The following is an 18,798-nucleotide window of genomic DNA, read 5'->3' as shown; positions in this document are numbered from 1 at the left end:
AATTTCTCAGCTGTTGACATCCTTCCACATTTCAAACAAGGAGTAATTCCAGACACAAACAGATCAATGGAGACAGACCAAAGGCAACATTTACCCAAGAACACTAACATCATCAACTTTCTCACTCTTTCACCCCACTGAAAATGAAAGGTCTGAGAATTCTGAACAGCATCTGTGTTTCTGCTCCACCCTTCCCGCCGCACATGACATCCTTGCTGGTGTGCATGGAAAACAGCCTGCTGCTTTGCCCGTGAACTCAGAAGAGGACCAATGGTGTAATTGCTTTGCTTCTTCCTCCCTCAGTCTTTGCTGTTACCGATTAAAGCCTAGAAGACCTCAGAGATCTTGTTTTCCAGGATGGGGAGGTATCCCTTTTTGCAGATCCCTGCTTTCTCACTTACACAACCAACTAGTAAGGCAGATTCACCTTCCTAATTTTAAACAGGAAACCTTTACTACCCAGCGACGATAAACATGCCTCTGTAACTCTCGCATGAACTGCCTGCTTTGCTGGAGCCAGACCTGATGATGGCAGATCTCAGCACAGATCCAGCTCTCAGTCAGAAAACCCCGAAGCATAATCTGAGTGTGAACAACTCCAGCTTTAACTCCTCCTGCTTCCAGCCACAAAGACGTGGCATCCCTTCCCATCCCGTTGTCCCCATCGCCGCAGCATGCTGGGCCTCGCCGTCCATCCTGTAAATGGGGGAGGCTGCTCACCGCCTCAGTGCTGCGTGGGGATCCACAAGGCTGGTGCGAGGAGATGGTGGGTGGCATGAGGAGATGGCGGGTGGCAGAGCTGCAGGCCCTGGGTGAAAGCCCCTGCAGCAAACGAAGCAAACCCACCCCAAACTCGGTTTTTATTCAGTCTTTTCCCTCCTCTTCAACCTCGAGGCCTCCCACACACCTCAGTGCCACCCTCACCCGTGGCATGAGGGGCAGTCTGGGGGTGGCTGAGGCGTCAGGCCCTGAGGAGAGGGGTCAGGCCCTGAGGCAGGGGTCAGGCCCTGAAGGGGGGAGTCAGCCCTGACACTGGGGTGGGGGGGTAACCCCGGCGCTCTATGCTCCCTGGGCGGCAGAGGTGCCCGCAGCGCTGCCGCTCTGTCCGCCTCCCGCCGCCCCCACTCGGTGGCAGGAGGCGGGGGAACCCCGCTGCCCGTGGCCGGCGTGCGGGTGACGTCATCGGCCGCGGCCCGCCGGCGCCGCCTGGCTGCTGCGCGCCCGGCCCGCCGCCTTCCCGTCCCCCTCCCCGTCCCCTCCTCCCCGCTCCGCACCGACACCTCGCGGCCACCGTAGCGGCGGAAGCCCCCTCGCCGGCCACCGTCCCGGGAGGCGCCGCGGCGGATGGTCCGCGTTGTCCCGCCGCCCCCCGGCCGCCCCTCACGGAGTCGGCGGCGTCGGCGTCGGCAAATGGAGCGGGCGGTGCGGCGGGGCCCGGGCTGGCGGGGCGGGAGGCCGCCTCGGAGGCTGCTCTTGGCGCTGCTGTTGTTGTTGATGCCGGCGCTGCCGGGGTTAGGGCCCGCCGCCGCCGCTGCCGCCGCCGCCGCTGCCGCTGAGGAGGCGGCGGCGAAGGAATGCGACAAGCCGTGCGCCAACGGCGGGCGGTGCCAGCCGGCCAGCGGGCAGTGCGAGTGCCAGCCCGGCTGGGTGGGCGACCAGTGCCAGCACTGCGGGGGGCGCTTCAGGTGAGTCCCCTAAGGGGAGGGGGGGGGTGGGGGGCTGAGGGTGTCGCCGGAGGGGGGCTTGGGGACAATATGGCCGTGGGGGTGAGCGGCTGGTTTCGGGTACGGGGGATAAGCAAGAGAGACAGACACAGCAGGGACTTGGTGGCCCTGGGTTAAGCTAGCCAAGGGGACGCCTGGAGGGAGGGGGATAAGGAGGTGGGGGGTGTGAGGGTGGTCTGGGGCCTCAGGAGGGGTGGGAGCCTCCGCCGTGGGCCCGAGGGGCAGATCAAGGTGCAGGCGGGAGGTGAGGAGGGAACAAGAGGGCCTTGGGTGTCCCTTGGTTGGGTCTGCGGAGGGACCATCCAGGGGACAGTAGGGGGGGTGGGTGTGAGGGGTTGATCCAGCGGGGTGTAAAGGTCGGGGTGGGAGTCGGGTGGGGGGACAACAGGGGTTTGGGTGCAGAGCAAGGGGTTCTGGGGGCATGTGGCTGTGTCTGGGGAGGCTTGAAGGGTGGCAGGAGCACGGGTGAGCGTGCCCGAGGCCAGGCCTGAGGGGCTGCAGGGGATGGCAGCGGTTGGGGCTGGGAGGCGGGGGGGGGGGGTCTGGGATTAATGGGGTGGAGGTGTCAGGTGCCCCTCAGAGCAGCACTTGGGAGAGTGGCGGTGGGTGCGTGCAGGGCGTTTGTAACGCAGAGAGGTGCCTCCGGGGGGGTGGAATTTTGGGTGTTGGTTGCTGGGCTGGCACAGGGGCAGCTGGGGAGCAGCTGGGGTGTGAGGGGCTGTGGGGCTGCAGGAGCAGCAGGGCGGGCGCAGGGCACTGTGTGGGTGGGATGTGGGCATGATGGGGTGCGCAGGGCCGAGCATGGGAGGAGCTGGGCTGCAAATGCAGGTAACTGGGTTTATGAGAGAATGTAAGGCTGAGGGGGGGCTTTTGGGTAGGGGGACATGTTCATACAGCCCCCAAACCTACCCCTGCTTCCCTAAGTAGAAGTCTGAAGGATGGTGTGTGAATGGGGGATGGTTTTGTGGGTGGGGGTGGCTGGTGTTGGAGCAGTGGGGAGCAGGTGCTGTGGCTGGAGGACAGCCTGGGTGTGGGTCGAGTTCCTGGGTGGGGGCAGATACGGACTGACGTGGAGGTAAGGGACTGGATCTGGCTGGGAGCAGGTTGGAGTGGGAGAGGAAGGGCATATGAGCAGGTGTTAGGGCTGGGTGGAAGCAGTAGGGGTGTTTGGAGAGGGGGGGATGGGGTTTAAGCAAGCTCATCTTGGCAGATAGCTAAGCAGGTGTTGGTTTTGTTAAGGTTGAATTTGGGAACAATATGGGCGGGGGAGAGAAGCAGTGTCTTAAAGGGGGTAGCTGGCACGTGGGGAGGCTCAGCTCTTGGGCAGGGGAGCACGTGCGGGAGTGATGCTGGCTCTTGGGGAGGGACAGTGGGAATAATGGCCTGGTGGAAGGAAGCTCACATGTTTACTGGGGGACAAGGCCAGCGCTGGACAGCTGGAGAGGATCAAACAGGACAAGGGGTGGTGTGAGGTTCCTTCTTCTGGGTGGGGTCCTTTTTTTTTTTGAGAAAAAAGGCTAAACTGTGTTCTGAGGGGGGGGGGGAGATAGACACCCCCCCACCTTCCCCCGGCTCTGTGCTTGTCCAGGCCATGTGTATGTGTTTGTGAGGGATGGCTGTACAGGGGAAAGGTCATCTTTGGGCTGTGCGGTACTGGAAAGCATGTTGCCTGCAGTGCTGAGGCCAGTGCGGCTGGTGATGGGATCCTTAGTTGGGCTCTGTGTCTAAAGTCTATTCCATAGGATGAGAAATCTGAAATCTTCATGGGAACAGGCTGGAAAGGCACCCTGGCTTCTCTGCATAAACTTAAGTTTTCAGTGGAAGAGGTCTCTGTGAGATGGTTACCTGCTTTGGTTTCATCAGCAGTGGTAGCGATAGAGGCAGCATGTGTGTCTGCTTGCGTTAAGTGAATTCCCTGGCAGGGCTTATTCTTGGAAAAGAAGGAAATAAAAAAAGGATGGTCGTTCCAGGCAGCAATCGCTTTTTCAGGGAGCTTCTTGTGGAAAGTACCAACCACCCTTTGATGATGCTCCCTGTAGATCTGGGTGAAGGGAAGCTATTCATATAAGCTGAACTCATGGAGGAAAACCACTTTGTGTGCTTTAAGAGTTAATTTTGTATTTTTTTATTTGTGTTTTTTTGACAGTCTCATATATGGGTGTGTGATGCAACTAATCTGAAAATGGTTTTGTGTGGAAATGATGGCCAGGCTAGGCAAGCCCTGGAAGCTGAAAGCTTCCTTTGCAATGTTTTTTGCCTGTCCTGATAAGAATTTTTTTCTAGTTGAGAGAGTGTGTTGTGAAATAGCCACTTACCTGTTACTTTGCTCAAGTGGTTTATTGGTCATTTTTAAGGGGACTAGATTTGGGTAAAGGCAGAGGCTTCTTTTCCAAATGGCAAAACTGGTGCTGCTGAGTAAAAAAAAGAATTTGGATATATCCACTGCTAAGGGCCTTTTTTTTTTTAACCTCTTGTTTATTTTGATAAAGCTTTCTTCTTTTTCACACATAACTGATCTAAAATTTTGACTGAAAATATAGTGCATGGTTTTTTCTCTAGGTGTTTTATTTAGCTGTTTATTTATTAGCGACTTGAAGTTTCTAGTAATATTTTTTAAACTGAGTTCTGAGAAGTGCAAACAAGTGTTTTTAATGATATTTAGAGCTATGCAGTTGCAACTTTCACACGTCTTGAATTTGCTCTGTCTCCTGTCAGAAATGGCACTGCAGGGGTTTATTTATTTTTGTTTTTGTGCGTGGCTGTCAAGAGCTTGGCTTTAAAATACTCGACATGTTATTAGATGCTGTAGGTACAAATGGGAAGTAGAAGGGCAGGTGAAAATTATTTTGTAAGTGTGGTATATTCCACACTCTTATCTGCTTGACTGAGAGGTGTAATTAAATTTGGCATGTTAATCTTTCTGTCCTTATCTAGATGTATATGATGACTGTATTTGTGGCCTTGACTTCTTTGTTTATGTTGAACGCTGGGGTTGTCATGATAAAACTTGTGCTTCACTGACCTACTAATCCCTCACATCTTCCGGTGTTAGCAGTGAAGAACAAACATCGTAGCTTCATGTTGCAGTCCGCTAATATTCTACTTGCCTTCTTCATGGGGAAAGTCTGTTTATTTAGATTGTGGTTAGGCATGTAGGTAACAAACCTTGGGCGGATGATTTTCTTTCTTGTTTCACCCAAGCCACAAAAGGAGAGATGGTGTGCAGTGCGTTACCGTTCTAATGCGGATGTATGGGGTTTTTTTTAAGGATGGGTGGCGTGCTGTGTCTTCTGAAAGGAAAGGGCATAGCAGAAGTGTGCCTGTGTGTGGTGTTATTAGTAATCGTTCTTGGTTGTGGGATGGTTTCTGAGAAAAGGCTGATCTATGCACAGGTCACTGATGCTCTTGGGTTGTGTGTGGAAGATTGAGTTATGAAGGACTTCAAGTGACTTTTTTTTTTTTAAGATGTGGAACAAGCCACTTGAGTTCTTTAAAGATAAAGATCTTGGTTTTAAAGGAAGCTGAAATAGAAAATATAGGACGTGCCTGATGTGCCTGTGTTTTCTATTTCTGTACAAACCTCACTGGAGTCTGCTGCAGGCCAGTGGCTTCAAGCTGCCATAATTTGGGCAGGAGAGGACTACTGCTGTGAGGCTGTCTGCTGGGAGGGATGAGAAATCTCCCAGTCACAGAGGGCTGCAGCAGCATGCTGGAGGTAACGTTTTCAAGCAGTGGGAGCTCAGGAGCACCAAACTCTGGAGAGTGAACTCGCCAGCACTGGGCGTTGTATAGTCAAAAGGGTGCTGCAAGCTTTGGGACCAGAGACTCTTCAAAGTGCTTCCTGGAGCTCAGTGACACAACCTCTTGTCCTGCTTGAATTGAATTGTTTTAGCCAGCTGTCTGATAAGCAGACAGACAGGGGCTGATGGGGGAGGAAAAGCACAGGTTAAGAAAAGACCACTATTGTACGTAGATTTTTTTGGACCAGAGATTGTGGAGGGTTGGTTTAACAAATCCAGGATGATGCTTGGCTTCTGGAACAGTAGTTGTCCAGGGATTGTGTATATAAGCACACTGATGGGCAATTTGATGTATGGTTGTAGCCTCAAATATGAACAATCTATATTTTGACTATATAATGAAATACCAAATAATTCCAGAAAACTAGGTTTTGTATGTAAATGCATTGGTTCTCTTTTCATGATAATGCTTTCCCTTCCCGCCCCCCCCCCTTTTTTTTTTTTTGAGGTGGGAGATGGAAAATGCTGAGCAGTACTTAACAGTGCAACGTGACAGTTGGAGGAAAAAAAAGAAAAAGATTAGAGTGTATCTTTTAAACTACCTTTTTATTAATTTAATGGAGGCAGTTATGGGCTGCTCATTGAACATTATTAAGGAGTTGGTGGTAATACAGTGTCCTTGGCCAAAGAATATTACAGTGAAGAGGAATTTTATCTCTAGAAGATTTGGGTAAATTGTAACTTGAGAGAGTGGCTAGCTGGCAAAGAGCTATCACAGTTCCCATTCTTAAACAAACGGGAACTTTTGGTCAAAAGCTAGTATACAAAACCATTGTTTTTAAAATGCTACTTGAGGCAGTTTAAAGCTTTAGGAAAGTCAGGAGACTAGTTGATATATCTAAGGATGTTGGCAGTTTGAATCAAATCAGTTTAAGTGCTCAAATTAGATTTGGGTGCTGCATTTGTGCCTGATCCCATTCTGTTTCTCTCTTTTCATTAGTGCGTTATTGTGCTTTAAAATGATTTTCTCTTTCATGTTGCTGTGCGAGAGGCTCACTCAAATGTTTTGCACTGGTAATAAAAGAATAAGCTATTTAAGTAGGAAATACTTAAGCATTATCAATTTTAAAGGATACACTGGGGGAAAAAAGAGCTTTTATGTGCTTTTATTTAGTTTTTGGAGGCATTATTTTCAGGTCTGGATTTATAACTTTGCTAGGAAGTGTGTGTGTATATCTGTCTACATATGCATATACATATCTATATTTCTGTCTATCTATACATGTATTTAAATGGTCTGTTCATTGAGAGATAAACTCATGGCTAATATTTCATCTGAATTCTCACTGTTTTATTGTTACTCTTGCTGTTTTATTGGACAGTCTGATGTTTTACTAGGGCTGTTTTAAGAACAGAAAATTCCTCTGTGAAATAATTCAGTATTTCTGAAATATCTGAGATGTTCTACGCTTTTTGCCTTGTACTGAACGGCCAGCATAAATATTTGACTTGTGTGAGGTTTTGTTAATGCTTGCAGTAAGCTCACTTCTTATCATTACTTTTCAGTCTGCTTTATAGCAAGGAGTCAATAGTGGAAAATTCAGAACAGTAAGACAATGCGGTACAGGCTAGATCCTACCTGTCATCTCTGCTTCGTGCGCATCAAACGCCTTCACCGTTGGAGCATTAGTTATTGGAATTACTGAACAGTTCATGGTTTTAACCTGTGAGAGAGAGGGGAGTAAGCAGTGTTCAGCTGCTGCCTTCCTGCTAAGCATGTCTGAGTGTTGAGACCTCCAGGAGTGGTGCAGGTAGAGCATAATGTTCTTCTGCTTGCCAATTCCAGGAACATACCACTGCCTCAGACTTGATTGCTAACGCCTCCTTTTCTGCAGTGGTCAACATGAAAGACATTTCTGTCTCATTTCTCTATGTCTGTTTGAATATCAGGGAATAGCTGCCTGAGTCAGCTTAGCAGAAGTTGTCTGATAGCGCTCTAGATTTTTCTGTTATTTCCCAGTCTCAGTTGCTTCTTTCATTATGGATCCAAAATAAGCTGATGTCCAACTGGGTGTTCGTTACCATCTTAGTCAATTTACATTTTACATAAATGACTTCTGTTGAAATACCAACAAATGACTGAGGTTAGCACTGTCTGAGGTTAGCACTGTTTTCACAGAAACTGGTTTTTTGTTTGTTTGTTTGGGTTTTTTTAATCGAGCTTTCAAAATAACCAGGACCCACAATGTTTTTATCATGTGTCGCGATAAAGTTAAATAACATTTGGAATGAATGTGATGGATTTTACTTTCCTGGCTTGTTCCTCTGAAGCTTTCATGAGCAATCAAATTTTAAACCATGAGCTTACTGTGACTAACGTGTCCATGAAGATCCATGCTGAAAACCCTTTGTATATTGAGATAATGCTGCTACTGACCAAACTGTTGTATATACTGCATTAATTTATGATACCCTCGGGTGCTCTTCTCTTAAACAGCCAGTTTCCTTGAAGAATTTTTTTCCAATTTGAAATTCCAAGCACAGTGCCTGGAATTAGCTCCTTGGTCTGGTAGAGCTTTGCTTTCTTCCCTGCACTCAAAATGTTCTCAGCAAATACTTCTTTAGGAGCTCTTACATCACATGGTCTGAAGCATAGTGAAAAGATACATTAAGAAATACAGAAGACAGGATTGAGAACTATGTGGTTTTGTAGGTAAAGTAATTGGGGTGGTGGCGGAGTGAGTTGCTATAAAGTGGAATTCACTCTACGAAGTACCACGATTTATTATTACAGTACTCTGTTCCTGAATAGCCGTGTGCTAACATCTGCCCATGTAACCATTGCAGTATCCTGAGAGCAGGGCAGGAAAATTTGATAATGAATTTTACAGCACAGAACAGAGATGATAATTTGCTTTTGTGTGTGGCTTTGAATTAAACACTCATTTAGTCACTAAAACACTGAACCAGTAATGATGTTTGCGTTTTGTTTCCTGCTTTTGTTCCCTTGCTTTGTTTGTGGCTGATCCACATGGAGTTCCTTTAGAGTCTACTTGAGACTAATGTCCTTCCCTCCCTTGCTTAAAATATTTATTTGATAGAGAGGCAGGTTGCTGTGAGGGTTTTGGTGGATGTGCTGCATGCATATGATTCAGGGCACAGTTTTGCCTTGTAGAGCCTTGAAATCCTTGGGGTTCTCAAAACGGAAGGGCTCTGTCCTGATTGTAGAATTGTGAAATCATTAGGGTTGGTAAGAGACTGTAATTGCACACAGAACAGTCTTCATGTGAAAATCTGAAAAGCTAAATTTGGTACATCAAAATAGTGGGGGATTTTTAGACTAACATTTTGAAGGAAATGGACTCAGTGTTCTGGGCTGATAGCCTTTGTGCCTCTCACATGATGAAAAATTTAAATGTTTTAATGAATGGCTGAGCAGTATTCTGGCTAAAGAAGGGCAGCAGATCTCTAAATCAGATGGTATGAAATACTTCTAGGACACCCCAGGATCTAGTTATCGTTCCTGGTACTGGTTGTGACTTAATTTGGTAAAACAGGTTTCCTGCGGTATTGTCAGTTTCAGAATTTTCACTTCTCTGAAAATGCAGAAGTAGAATTAAGCTGGTCTAAGGGAGATCACGCTAGCTGAGGTGGTCTGGGCATTTGAACCAAGGGTTTTCCAATGTGTAAACTACCTTTTTTCCCCCTTGTTGTCATGCTTGCTGAGCTTGGTAGCCATAGAAGAAATAGCGTTGCTGTACACAACACTCATCTCAGACGTGCTTATTGCATGTTGCAAAAATTCAAATAAGGGCTGTTCCTTCATGTAGGTACAGGGTGTTACAAGTCCTGTTACGGGTGAAAATTATCTGTAATGACTTTTACCATTAGCCAGTGCCACTCAGCTTTTTGTAGAGACTAATGCAGGATGTATGAATGCATCTGTGAAGATCCCAGTTTTTCTGTTATTTATCTTCTTTTTCTATTCCCTGTTTTTCAGAAACCTTGGTTTTTTCTTTGCTTATTTCTGTAGTCGGAAAGGACACAAAATAAGGAAGGCTACATTAGGAAAACACCCCTTTGAAGACTTTCTTACTAGTGTTTGTATTGCATGAAAATTTAATACCCATCTCCAAGTGTAAGAAGCTTGATGAATTAGCATTTTTTGTAAACTCCTTTTATGAACTCAAATACAGAAGGTGAGAATGGTTTTTTCCATTCAGAAAATTTAGGTTGGATTTAATATTATGTCATTATGAAGTGAAAGAACTGAGTCTTCAATGACCCTGCTTTTAAAGCTGTGGTAGTTTTCATCCCTGCTGTTTTTCAGTCATTAGTATTACTCTGAAAAAAAATTACACCTCTAGTGGATTTAGCTTTGGGGAGTTGCTACTGGTATAATGTATAGCTATGTATTGACTGATTTTGGTTGTTCGCTCCCCTCACCCCCATCTTTGCGCATGTGTTGTTATAACCTTCCTTTTGAAGTTTTGTGTTGCTCTAAATATTGGTCTTGTGGCACTGTTGCCAGATACTTTGAATGTAATTGCCTTATCTGGAGAAAAATCTACTATTGAGGTTTACTCTGTGCACAATTTTTGGATTTCATTGCTTATCACAATCAAGAACATGTTTGAGTTCTTCTAAAATAAACTTTCCAAGATGGCTTTGTGAAGGTTTTTCGTAGCAGTGTGCAGCACGTTTCCTATCAAAGTTGTTCACCTGCCTTTTTAATGATTAATTTATACGACTGATACCCTATTAATGCAGAGTGGAGAGTGTCACATGAATTTTATAGTGATTTCAGAGCTTAGTATCTCCAATGCCTGCCTTTGTTACTTTGATCTTGAATATCAGCAAAGGCAATGCCAAGAAAAAACGTTCTGGCCAGTGTGAGACCTGAAACGCAAAGTAGTGTGGGACTGAAATGCTGACTGTGCGGGTCAGTGTTACAAGAAAGAAATCAGTGAAAGCTCCTGTGTTATTGCCCATCAAGGATTTCTGTGCTGCTAGAAAAAAATACTGTATCTGAATTGTGAGCAGACACTGAAATTGCTGGTCAGCTGATAGAAAAATATTGAAATCCAAATAATATACTGGGAGATAGTTACTGTTGAGGTCACTGGTGTTTCTGTGATTTTTTTTTATAAATGGAGAATAGGAACAGGCATGATTTTACAGTCAGTTGCTTTTATTTTTATTTTAAAATTTGGAACTGAATTTATTGTTGTACAAGATACACTGTATTTCCAGATGCATTTATTTATAGTTGCTGTCTGGTTGCTTGACAGAATGTTAGTGCACTTCTGTTAACTGATTGATTTATTGCATTCAAACATATAACAGGCAGATCTTTAAATTTGGGCAGTCAGTATCTGTTTCTCACAAGCACAGGTTGCAGCAGTTCTTTAAAGTCAGTGTTTTCATTTTGGGAATGGTAATGGGTGTTTAAGTATGCCCTTGTTCAACTTTTGGAGTATGAATCATTCTGAGGAGGTGTTGAAGTGGTTCAAAGTCAGAAAGAGAACTTGACTTCCCGCCTATGCACATTTTTTATGAAACATCCATTCTAATGTTGCTGGAAACATATTTTTTTTTTTTTCTTAGGGATACTGCTGATACTCTGTTAACTTGTTTTATATGAATTTGTGGTGAGCCCAAAGAAAACTCGGAACTATGTAAAAACATAAAAATGTTAAAATATTAATTATTGGATCGTTTGCAGCTATTCTCAGTAACCTGAGCTGTTGAAGATTTCTGGGACAGCAGGCAAATGTTGTCTCAATACGTGCATAATTTCTTAACGCGAATGGCATAGGAATGATAGTTCCTATGCAGGTTTGGTGTTTGAATGTGAAAGGGTGGGGATTACATTGCTGGTGGAAAACGGGAATGTGTAATCCAGCGGTAAAAGCTGTAGTGACTTTATAGCCTGTAACTTTTCTAACAGCACCTAAGGAAAAATAGAAAGGGAATAAGGGGGCTTCTGTCCTAAAAAGGCAAAGGGAATGAATAAATGAGCTGCCCAAGGCTGGCATGCTGGCTGGTTTTATAAAATGTGCAAGTTGTTTCTTCTGAAATGTGTCTGAAGTTGAGGCTGCAGCAGGCTGGTTTGGGTTCTCCAATTCTGCTTTGAGCCCTGTCTCTGGGTGGCTGCGTGCATCCTTGGCCAGCAGACATGGGCAGCATTAGGATGTAGCGCTGGAACCAGAGCTGAATGGGAGAGGGAGAATGGTTGACAGTGTGCTTGTGCCAACTTGAGGAGGAATGGTAGATGGCTGCACAAACTGAAATCTCTGCAGGGCTTTGGTTACTGTGAGCTGTAACAAGGCTTATGGATAAGAGAATGTGGGTTCCCTTGACTTAAATATTAGCTGGAAAGGAGGTGCAATGTGTTCTGGTAGCTTGGAGGTAGAGAGCAGCTTTTCTTCTTTGTCTGCATTTCCTGGTAGTGTCTTTTTAAGCAAAGAATCTCAGGTTTTGTATTGCTGTAAGTTCCGGGAGTTTCTCCTCTGAAAGAAGAGGTTGGTATCACAGCCCCGCGACCCCCCTCCCCCCCCCCAGCCTCTGTAGTTCTGCCAGATCACCAAGTACCATCATATCAGGTATACCCTTAACAATGATCAGGTGCAATTCCCTTGAGAATAAATGACCACACAACCTACAACTTTAGGAATCAAATGGGAATATGGTCATCATCTAATCTTCCTGGTTTGGTTCCCCTATCTAAGAAACAAGGACAAGTTATTTATATGTTTTAAAGATGTTATGATGGTGATGCTATCCACATAGGAATTTGTAGGTTTAGAAACATATTTTAATGGCAGCTTTGCATGGCAACTGGTATCCAACTTGTCTGTTCTGAGACTAATACTGTCCTACAGGAGAAATGTGGTTAATATTACTATAAATATGCCTAAATTATCTTCACTGAGGCTTATGAAAAAGGATATTGTGTGTTAAAAGTGATGAAGTTTAAATGTGATCTTAATTTCTCTATTCAGTGCTGACAGGAATTTGTCATGTGGAATTAAAAGGAAAAAAAAAAAATCACTGTGCAAAAATCATGTTACCTGATCACAGCTGGTCAAGGCGCCAGGATATCTTTTGTGCCTGAGATTTGCTTGTTTTCAATACAAGATGTGTATGTATGAGAGTATGCATGAGATGAGACATCGTGGTGAAGGAAGACATCTTTTGCCATGCTTCCAGCCTCCTACTGATTATTCAGCATTGCAAGGCAGCTAGAACAGAAACATGGTGAAATGTAACTGCAGACATGATAGTGTAGCGGCTTACCCTGCAAAACTGTATACCTGGCCTCCTTAAGCGGTGAACCATGTAAGCTGTATTTTACCATGAAGTTCATCAAAGCTAATGAGATCTTGCAGGAGGGGTGGACTGCTGGTGATGCCAGCCTTACACACCCTCTGCTCTGGAGAGTAAGCAGTGTCCTCCAGAGCAAGTCTCTGTGGCTCAGCTGGAGGTTCTTCCAGGGAAGATGGAGGGAGATTTTTCCCTTTTTTTGTAGGTTGATGTAACTTCATGCATCTTGTTCTGGGGTACAAACATAACTACTAGGCTAAAACATGGGCTGTGCCATGGGACTGGGGGCGTGCTGTGGTCCAAATACTTTTACTATTCCCATCTTCTTCTAACCTTTGTGTTCCTTCTCCATCTGTAGATCTTTTTCTATGTGCAGACTTTATGCAGCCTTTCAGGAAGGAGCTGGGTTTCTGTCATCTCTTGAAGGATTTGAGATCTTCCCTTTACGCCATGTGTGAGGAGGAGGGAGGGATGCTCTGTCCCGTTGCTTTGCAGACACGTGCCAGTTCAGAAATGGTTGTATGAAGCGAGCTTCTGCCTCTTCTCTGTAGACCCTGATTCTGCAGCATTACCTAGAAAAGATTTATTTCTCCCTCTATTGAGACTGGAGAACAGAAGAAGGTAGTTTTTGCAAAGACATTCCTTGCTTTTACCAGTGGATCTGAAGGAGAAATTCTGTGGGAGACAACTGTGTATGTGTTCATTGATTTCTGTTTACAGTTTATTTTTTTATATGTTTCCTATTGCTTTAAAGTTGTGATGGAGTCATGGACATCAGCAAACTTGCAGAAGCCTGAGCACTTCATAGCTAGGCTTCGTGGTCTCCTCTTTGGGCATGAGGGCTGTCTTGCTTTTCTGTAGCCAGGTCAATAAATAGTAAGTGAACTGTCATTCACTGAAGGAAATCCTACTGTTCAGGTTTAGGAAGACTTATAGGATGCTGTAGACACAAGTGGAATTGCCAGTTCCTGTAGTGTCTTGTAGCGTAACGATTTTATGAATGGTGTGGCCAGAAGCAACAAATTCACACTGAAAATGTAAGAGTAGCTGGGTGAAGGCCACTGTCCCTTGATATTGGACGAGATAAATCACTATGATTTCTCTGGTATCTTTGTCATATCTGAAGAAAAAACCACTCATTTTGAGGCCAGAAAGTATTGTGGAGAATTTTTTAAGTTTTCCAAATTTGCACATATGATAAGGGTAGTACAAGGTGTCAGGCCTGATGACCAGACTCTGTCAGAAGCCCTTTGGGAGTCTGGGCTGTTGATGGGCTTGTGGTGGGCTGAAAATTAACAGCAGGTCAGGACTGTGATTTGTCACAAGATGCTTTCCCTTTATCTCCAATTAAATACAAACACACACCCCCCAGCTATAATTTTAATGGGGTTAAATATATATACACATACACATATCTCTGTCTCTTCACAGTGACTGTCTGGCATTTTGACAGAGGCTTTCCTTTCTTCCTTTCTGCTAATGACTTAGAGTGGAAATCACTCTTTAGCTAAGAGTCTTTTTATAAGCTTTTTCCCTTGGTCATACATGTTCATTAATAGCTATTGAATATATAGACAAAGTCTTTAAAAACAAACTCTGGAAAAATTTGGCCCTAATTAGTTTTCTGTTGCTGTAACTTCTGGGTGGCGTGAAAATAGTAGGAGCGGTAAGTTTCTAAATTTCCTTGTTGGGGTGTTCTTCTTTTGGCAGCTGCCTCTGTTCTTCTTAGGTGTAAAACACTTGTAGGTAAAGCTGTACAATTACTGAGGTGTGGAATCACTGTAATTATTGTGCAGGTCACTTTATGTTCCTTAATAGATAATATCCTCTTTAAGTGATGGAGCTGAGGAGGAAAAAAAGACCAGTTCAGCAATGTGAAATAGTTGTCCAAAGTAGTTTTGTTATATATAGTGTGAGCTATATTATGTGGCATCTCATCCTAATCTGGTTAAGAAAGGTCTTAGTGATTATTCAATAAAACATCTTAAAAGCACCTTTGCTGGCACTGATAAGTTTGAGATGTGTTTACATATAGAGTAAATGAAATCCAAACGTTTCATGTGTGGATTTTGAAATTAAGCCCTGCTTGGGATCTAAAAATGTAAGTAAAATGCTGTTATGAGTTGTCTTTTAAGGAACACTATCCATAGACTGCATGGGAGATGACCATGCTAACGTAGGCACTGGGTATTTTAGGTGACTGAAATTAGATGATGTCAGTGTGCCACCTTCAGCCTTATTCCAGGTCATCTTCTGAAATATTTCTGGGACTTACATGTGGAGATGAAGCTGAAGAGAGTACAGCATGCTCCTCTGCTGTCTTTGCTTCCCAGTGATATCAATAGCAAACTCAGGGCAGCAAATTGCAACAGAACTGAAAACGGGGAAAGGGAATTGCTGTGCATCACTTGGTCTGGTGGTTGGGGTTTTTTTTTGTTGTTTTTTTCCCTTGGTCCCCCTCCCTGTCCCCCCCTCCCAGAGTTGTAGTTTGTATCTTGACTTCTTCCCGGTGTTTTCAGTGAAGTTTCAGTTCAGAAGGGTGTAGCACACTTCCCTCTCTAAGTGAATTAATTCAGGATAGAATTACAGCATTGATTTATGAACTGGTTAACTGCTTTGATGCCTAATTGATTCAGTACAAGTAGGTACTTTGCAGCCCTTGGAGACTGAGGCTGGGGTGTTGTCAGACTTCTGATGCAAATCAGTCTTAGCTGTCAGTCTAAAATTGGTTTTAGAGAGCTGTTTTCCACACCAGAGTTTCAGAGAATGCAGAGTCCTTTCCCAAGTTGACTGTTAAACTGCAGAGCTCATCCTGAGTGCTGGAAATGAGAACGTGGTACATATGGATACATATCGTATTACTTATTTGTACTGAGGGAGTGTGTAGGAGTCCTAGTCATAACATTTGGATTGTGTTCCCCCTAAAATAGTCCACGTTGTACTCTGTCCTGATTATTTATACTGATGGGATTCATGTTCCTTGGTTCAAATAAAATTTTCTGCCGTTTTCATTGCTGCTCTTTTTATCTTAATGCTTTGGTTAGTTTTTTTCAGAAGTTGTGTTATAGTCTCTGTAACCCTAATTCACTTTTAAAATCTTTTCTCCATGTAATTATAATCGAATTTTGTTCTTGGGCAGGTGTACTCATAATCTTTTAAGAGCAGTTTTAAAAATAGTGAGGGTGAAGAGCTGGTCATAGAAAGTAACATAAGTTGAGCCTTTGGGCTGTGGAATACTGATGTGCAGTGTCTAGTTAAAAAAAAAAAAATTGTTGGAAAGATGATCTGTACATCTACAGACCTATCAATCTGACCTTGAGAGCTAATGGGGCTTTAGAGCATGTTAAAGGGAAGAATGACTGGAGGAAGAAATTGCCAGATAGGTTTGCCTTTGTAAATAACATTATTTTAAAACAAAATATATATTTGGCAAGAGTGATGTGAGATCCCACCTGCAGCACTGCATCCAGCTCTGGGGCCCCCAACGTAAGGAGGCCATGGATCTGTTGGAGTGAGTCCAGAGGAGGCCATGGAGATGGTCAGAAGCTGGAGCAGCTCTGCTGTGGGGACAGGCTGGGAGATTGGGATTGTTCAGCCTGGAGAGGAGAAGGCTGCTGGGAGACCTTAGAGCAGCCTCCCGCTACTTAAAGGGGCCTCCAAAAAAGCTGGAGAGGGGCTTCTTACAAGGGCCTGTAGTGATAAAACAAGGGCAAATAGCTTTACACTGAAAGAGGGGAGATTTAGTATAGATACAAGGAAGAACTCTTCCCTGTGAGGGTGGCGAGGCGCTGGCACAGGCTGCCCAGAGCAGCTGTGGATGCCCCATCCCTGGCAGTGTCCCAGGCCAGGCTGGACGGGGCTTGGAGCAACCTGGGCTGGTGGGAGGTGTCCTTGCCCATGGCAGGGGGTTGGAACTGGGTGGGCTTTGAGGTCCCTTCCAACCCAAACCATTCTGTGATTGTGTGACTAATTCTGTGTGTGGGGGATGTTCTTTAAGCATTGTTTAGGATGAAGGATTCTGTAACAGATAAATGCTATATGGACTTTGGAAGTCCATTTGATTCTATGTCACCCAGAGTGTTATTGAACTAGAGAAGATGAGCTACACTACATGACGTATGAAGAACTTTTCACCTTTGTTGTGGTAACCAAGAAAACTGGAGTAAGCTGACAACGAAGTTTCTCTTCCATTCACTCTGTCATTTCTGTTGAGATAAAATTAATCAGGGTTCTCCTCAAATGATAGGTATGGAAGGGTAGCAGTTATGCAAATGATAGGTATGGAAGGGTAGCAGTTGATGAGGTGTTAAACAGGTGGAATTTAAAGGGGGAGTATTTGGTAAGAAGTTGGAGCTGGAACCTGATTTAACATTTTCATTCATGACCTAGGTAGAGTCCACAGATGTGCACTGATTACATCACTTTACGATGTCACTGGGGAGCCTGGGAACAGAGATCACGCTATCATCCAGGAAAAGCAGGGTGAATAAAATGACAGAATGGGGATGAACAGCCTTGTGCAGTGTGGTGTTGCGCTCATGGTGATTTGCAGATAAAGCCTGTTAAGATTAAGTTATACAAAAAAGACCCAGAAACAGTAATTAGTCTTTGGTTGTTATTTGTCAGCATGATGTATTTCAAAAGACAAAATAAAAAGGCAGTGAGGAGGAGGCAAAATGATATTATGGTTCGGAGCACTGGTAAGAGCATCTCCTGGGGAATATCACTCTGTGATCAGACGTTTTTTCTTTTAATCACCTGTTAGCAAAGAGGATTTTTAGGGGGTCTGGTTGTCATTTGTGCTTAAGTTCTTTATGTCTATTGATTAGCAAGTGCTCTTGCCTGCAGCTATTTTGTATCAGCATAAGAAACAGGTAGTATTCATTTAACAATACTTCATGGGTGCTAAACATAAACTATTACTTCTATTGCTGAAGGTGCACTTTGCCAAGGTGTAAGGCTTGTCCTGTAATTTTGAAAAATGGAACAAATAATGATTTTCAAAACTAAACAAGTCCTGATGTTTAATCTGGAGTGTTTCGTGATTCACTTCAGCACCAGTTGTTTGATGATCCTGTGCATCACTTGCTATGTAACCCAGGGTCATCTACTCGGGTGCATTACAAACTGGAAGCCAATAATTGTGAAACATTTTTGTCATGCAGTCTTTCCTTTTAAAACCTATTAAATTGTGTAACAAGTATTTTAATTTTTTATATATATTTACGTGTTGCTCTCCAGCTTACAGCTTAGACTGGGAGCAGATACAAATATTTTGTTTCCTAATCGTTACTATGTCAGTATTTTTCCAAATGGAAAAAATATTTTTATGTTACATTTTAACTATGTGAAAAGTTATATAAAGGTCTGTAACACTCTTAATATAGAACAGCAGCCTCAAATGGAAACAATTAAAACAAAATAATGTGTTTATGTTATTGTTCAGCATTGTTCAGCATGGTGAACTGACAGCAGAGCAGGCTGGGTGTTCTCACCCTGTACTTTCCATCCAAAGCTGAAGTTAACCCCCAAACCACTGTGCAACAGCAATTATATATGTTATAGTTTTTACATAAAATTTCATTACGGCATATTTGCAAATTACTCCACTCCCCCCCCCCCCCCCCTCCCCCCCCCCATGTATTTATAAAAATGATTTTGCATTTGTTGCAACTTAGGGTCAAAAAGTGATTGTTTTTAATATGATTCTGAAATGATATGTAACACTTCTCTACGTTGAGACTAATAAAATCCTCCTCTTGCCAATGCACCCATGTTTGGTAACTGGAAGTGTGACTAGGGTAGGCAGGATACTAAATGGTCTTCAGCAAATTAGTGGCCGGAAAAGGTTTTGGAGTATTGAGGCTCGTTTGACAGAGCAATATATGGTTGTTTACAAGCCACAGCGCTGCTCGTGTAGAAGTAATTCTGTCTCCAGAGAAAAAGAGGACAAAGAGCCATGGGAAAACGTCTGCTTTTCAGTTCAGTATTGAGCGGTGAGGATCACA

General features: G+C 44.1%; 1 protein-coding gene across 1 annotated transcript in view; it reads left to right on the top strand.

Moving 5' to 3' along the window:
- Nucleotides 1-1,046: 1,046 nt before the first annotated feature.
- Nucleotides 1,047-18,798, top strand: part of ATRN (attractin) — a 157,050-nt gene continuing 139,298 nt past the window's right edge. The window contains 3 exon segments of the mRNA XM_055794613.1: nt 1,047-1,302; nt 1,305-1,328; nt 1,331-1,685. Coding sequence (XP_055650588.1) covers nt 1,062-1,302; nt 1,305-1,328; nt 1,331-1,685 — 620 coding nt within the window. The 5' untranslated portion in view covers nt 1,047-1,061.

Source organism: Falco peregrinus, chromosome 2 (assembly GCF_023634155.1).
Source record: "Falco peregrinus isolate bFalPer1 chromosome 2, bFalPer1.pri, whole genome shotgun sequence".
Lineage (NCBI taxonomy): Eukaryota > Metazoa > Chordata > Aves > Falconiformes > Falconidae > Falco > Falco peregrinus.
Note: the sequence above shows the minus strand (reverse complement) of the source record. Positions and strands in the feature narration are given on the sequence as shown.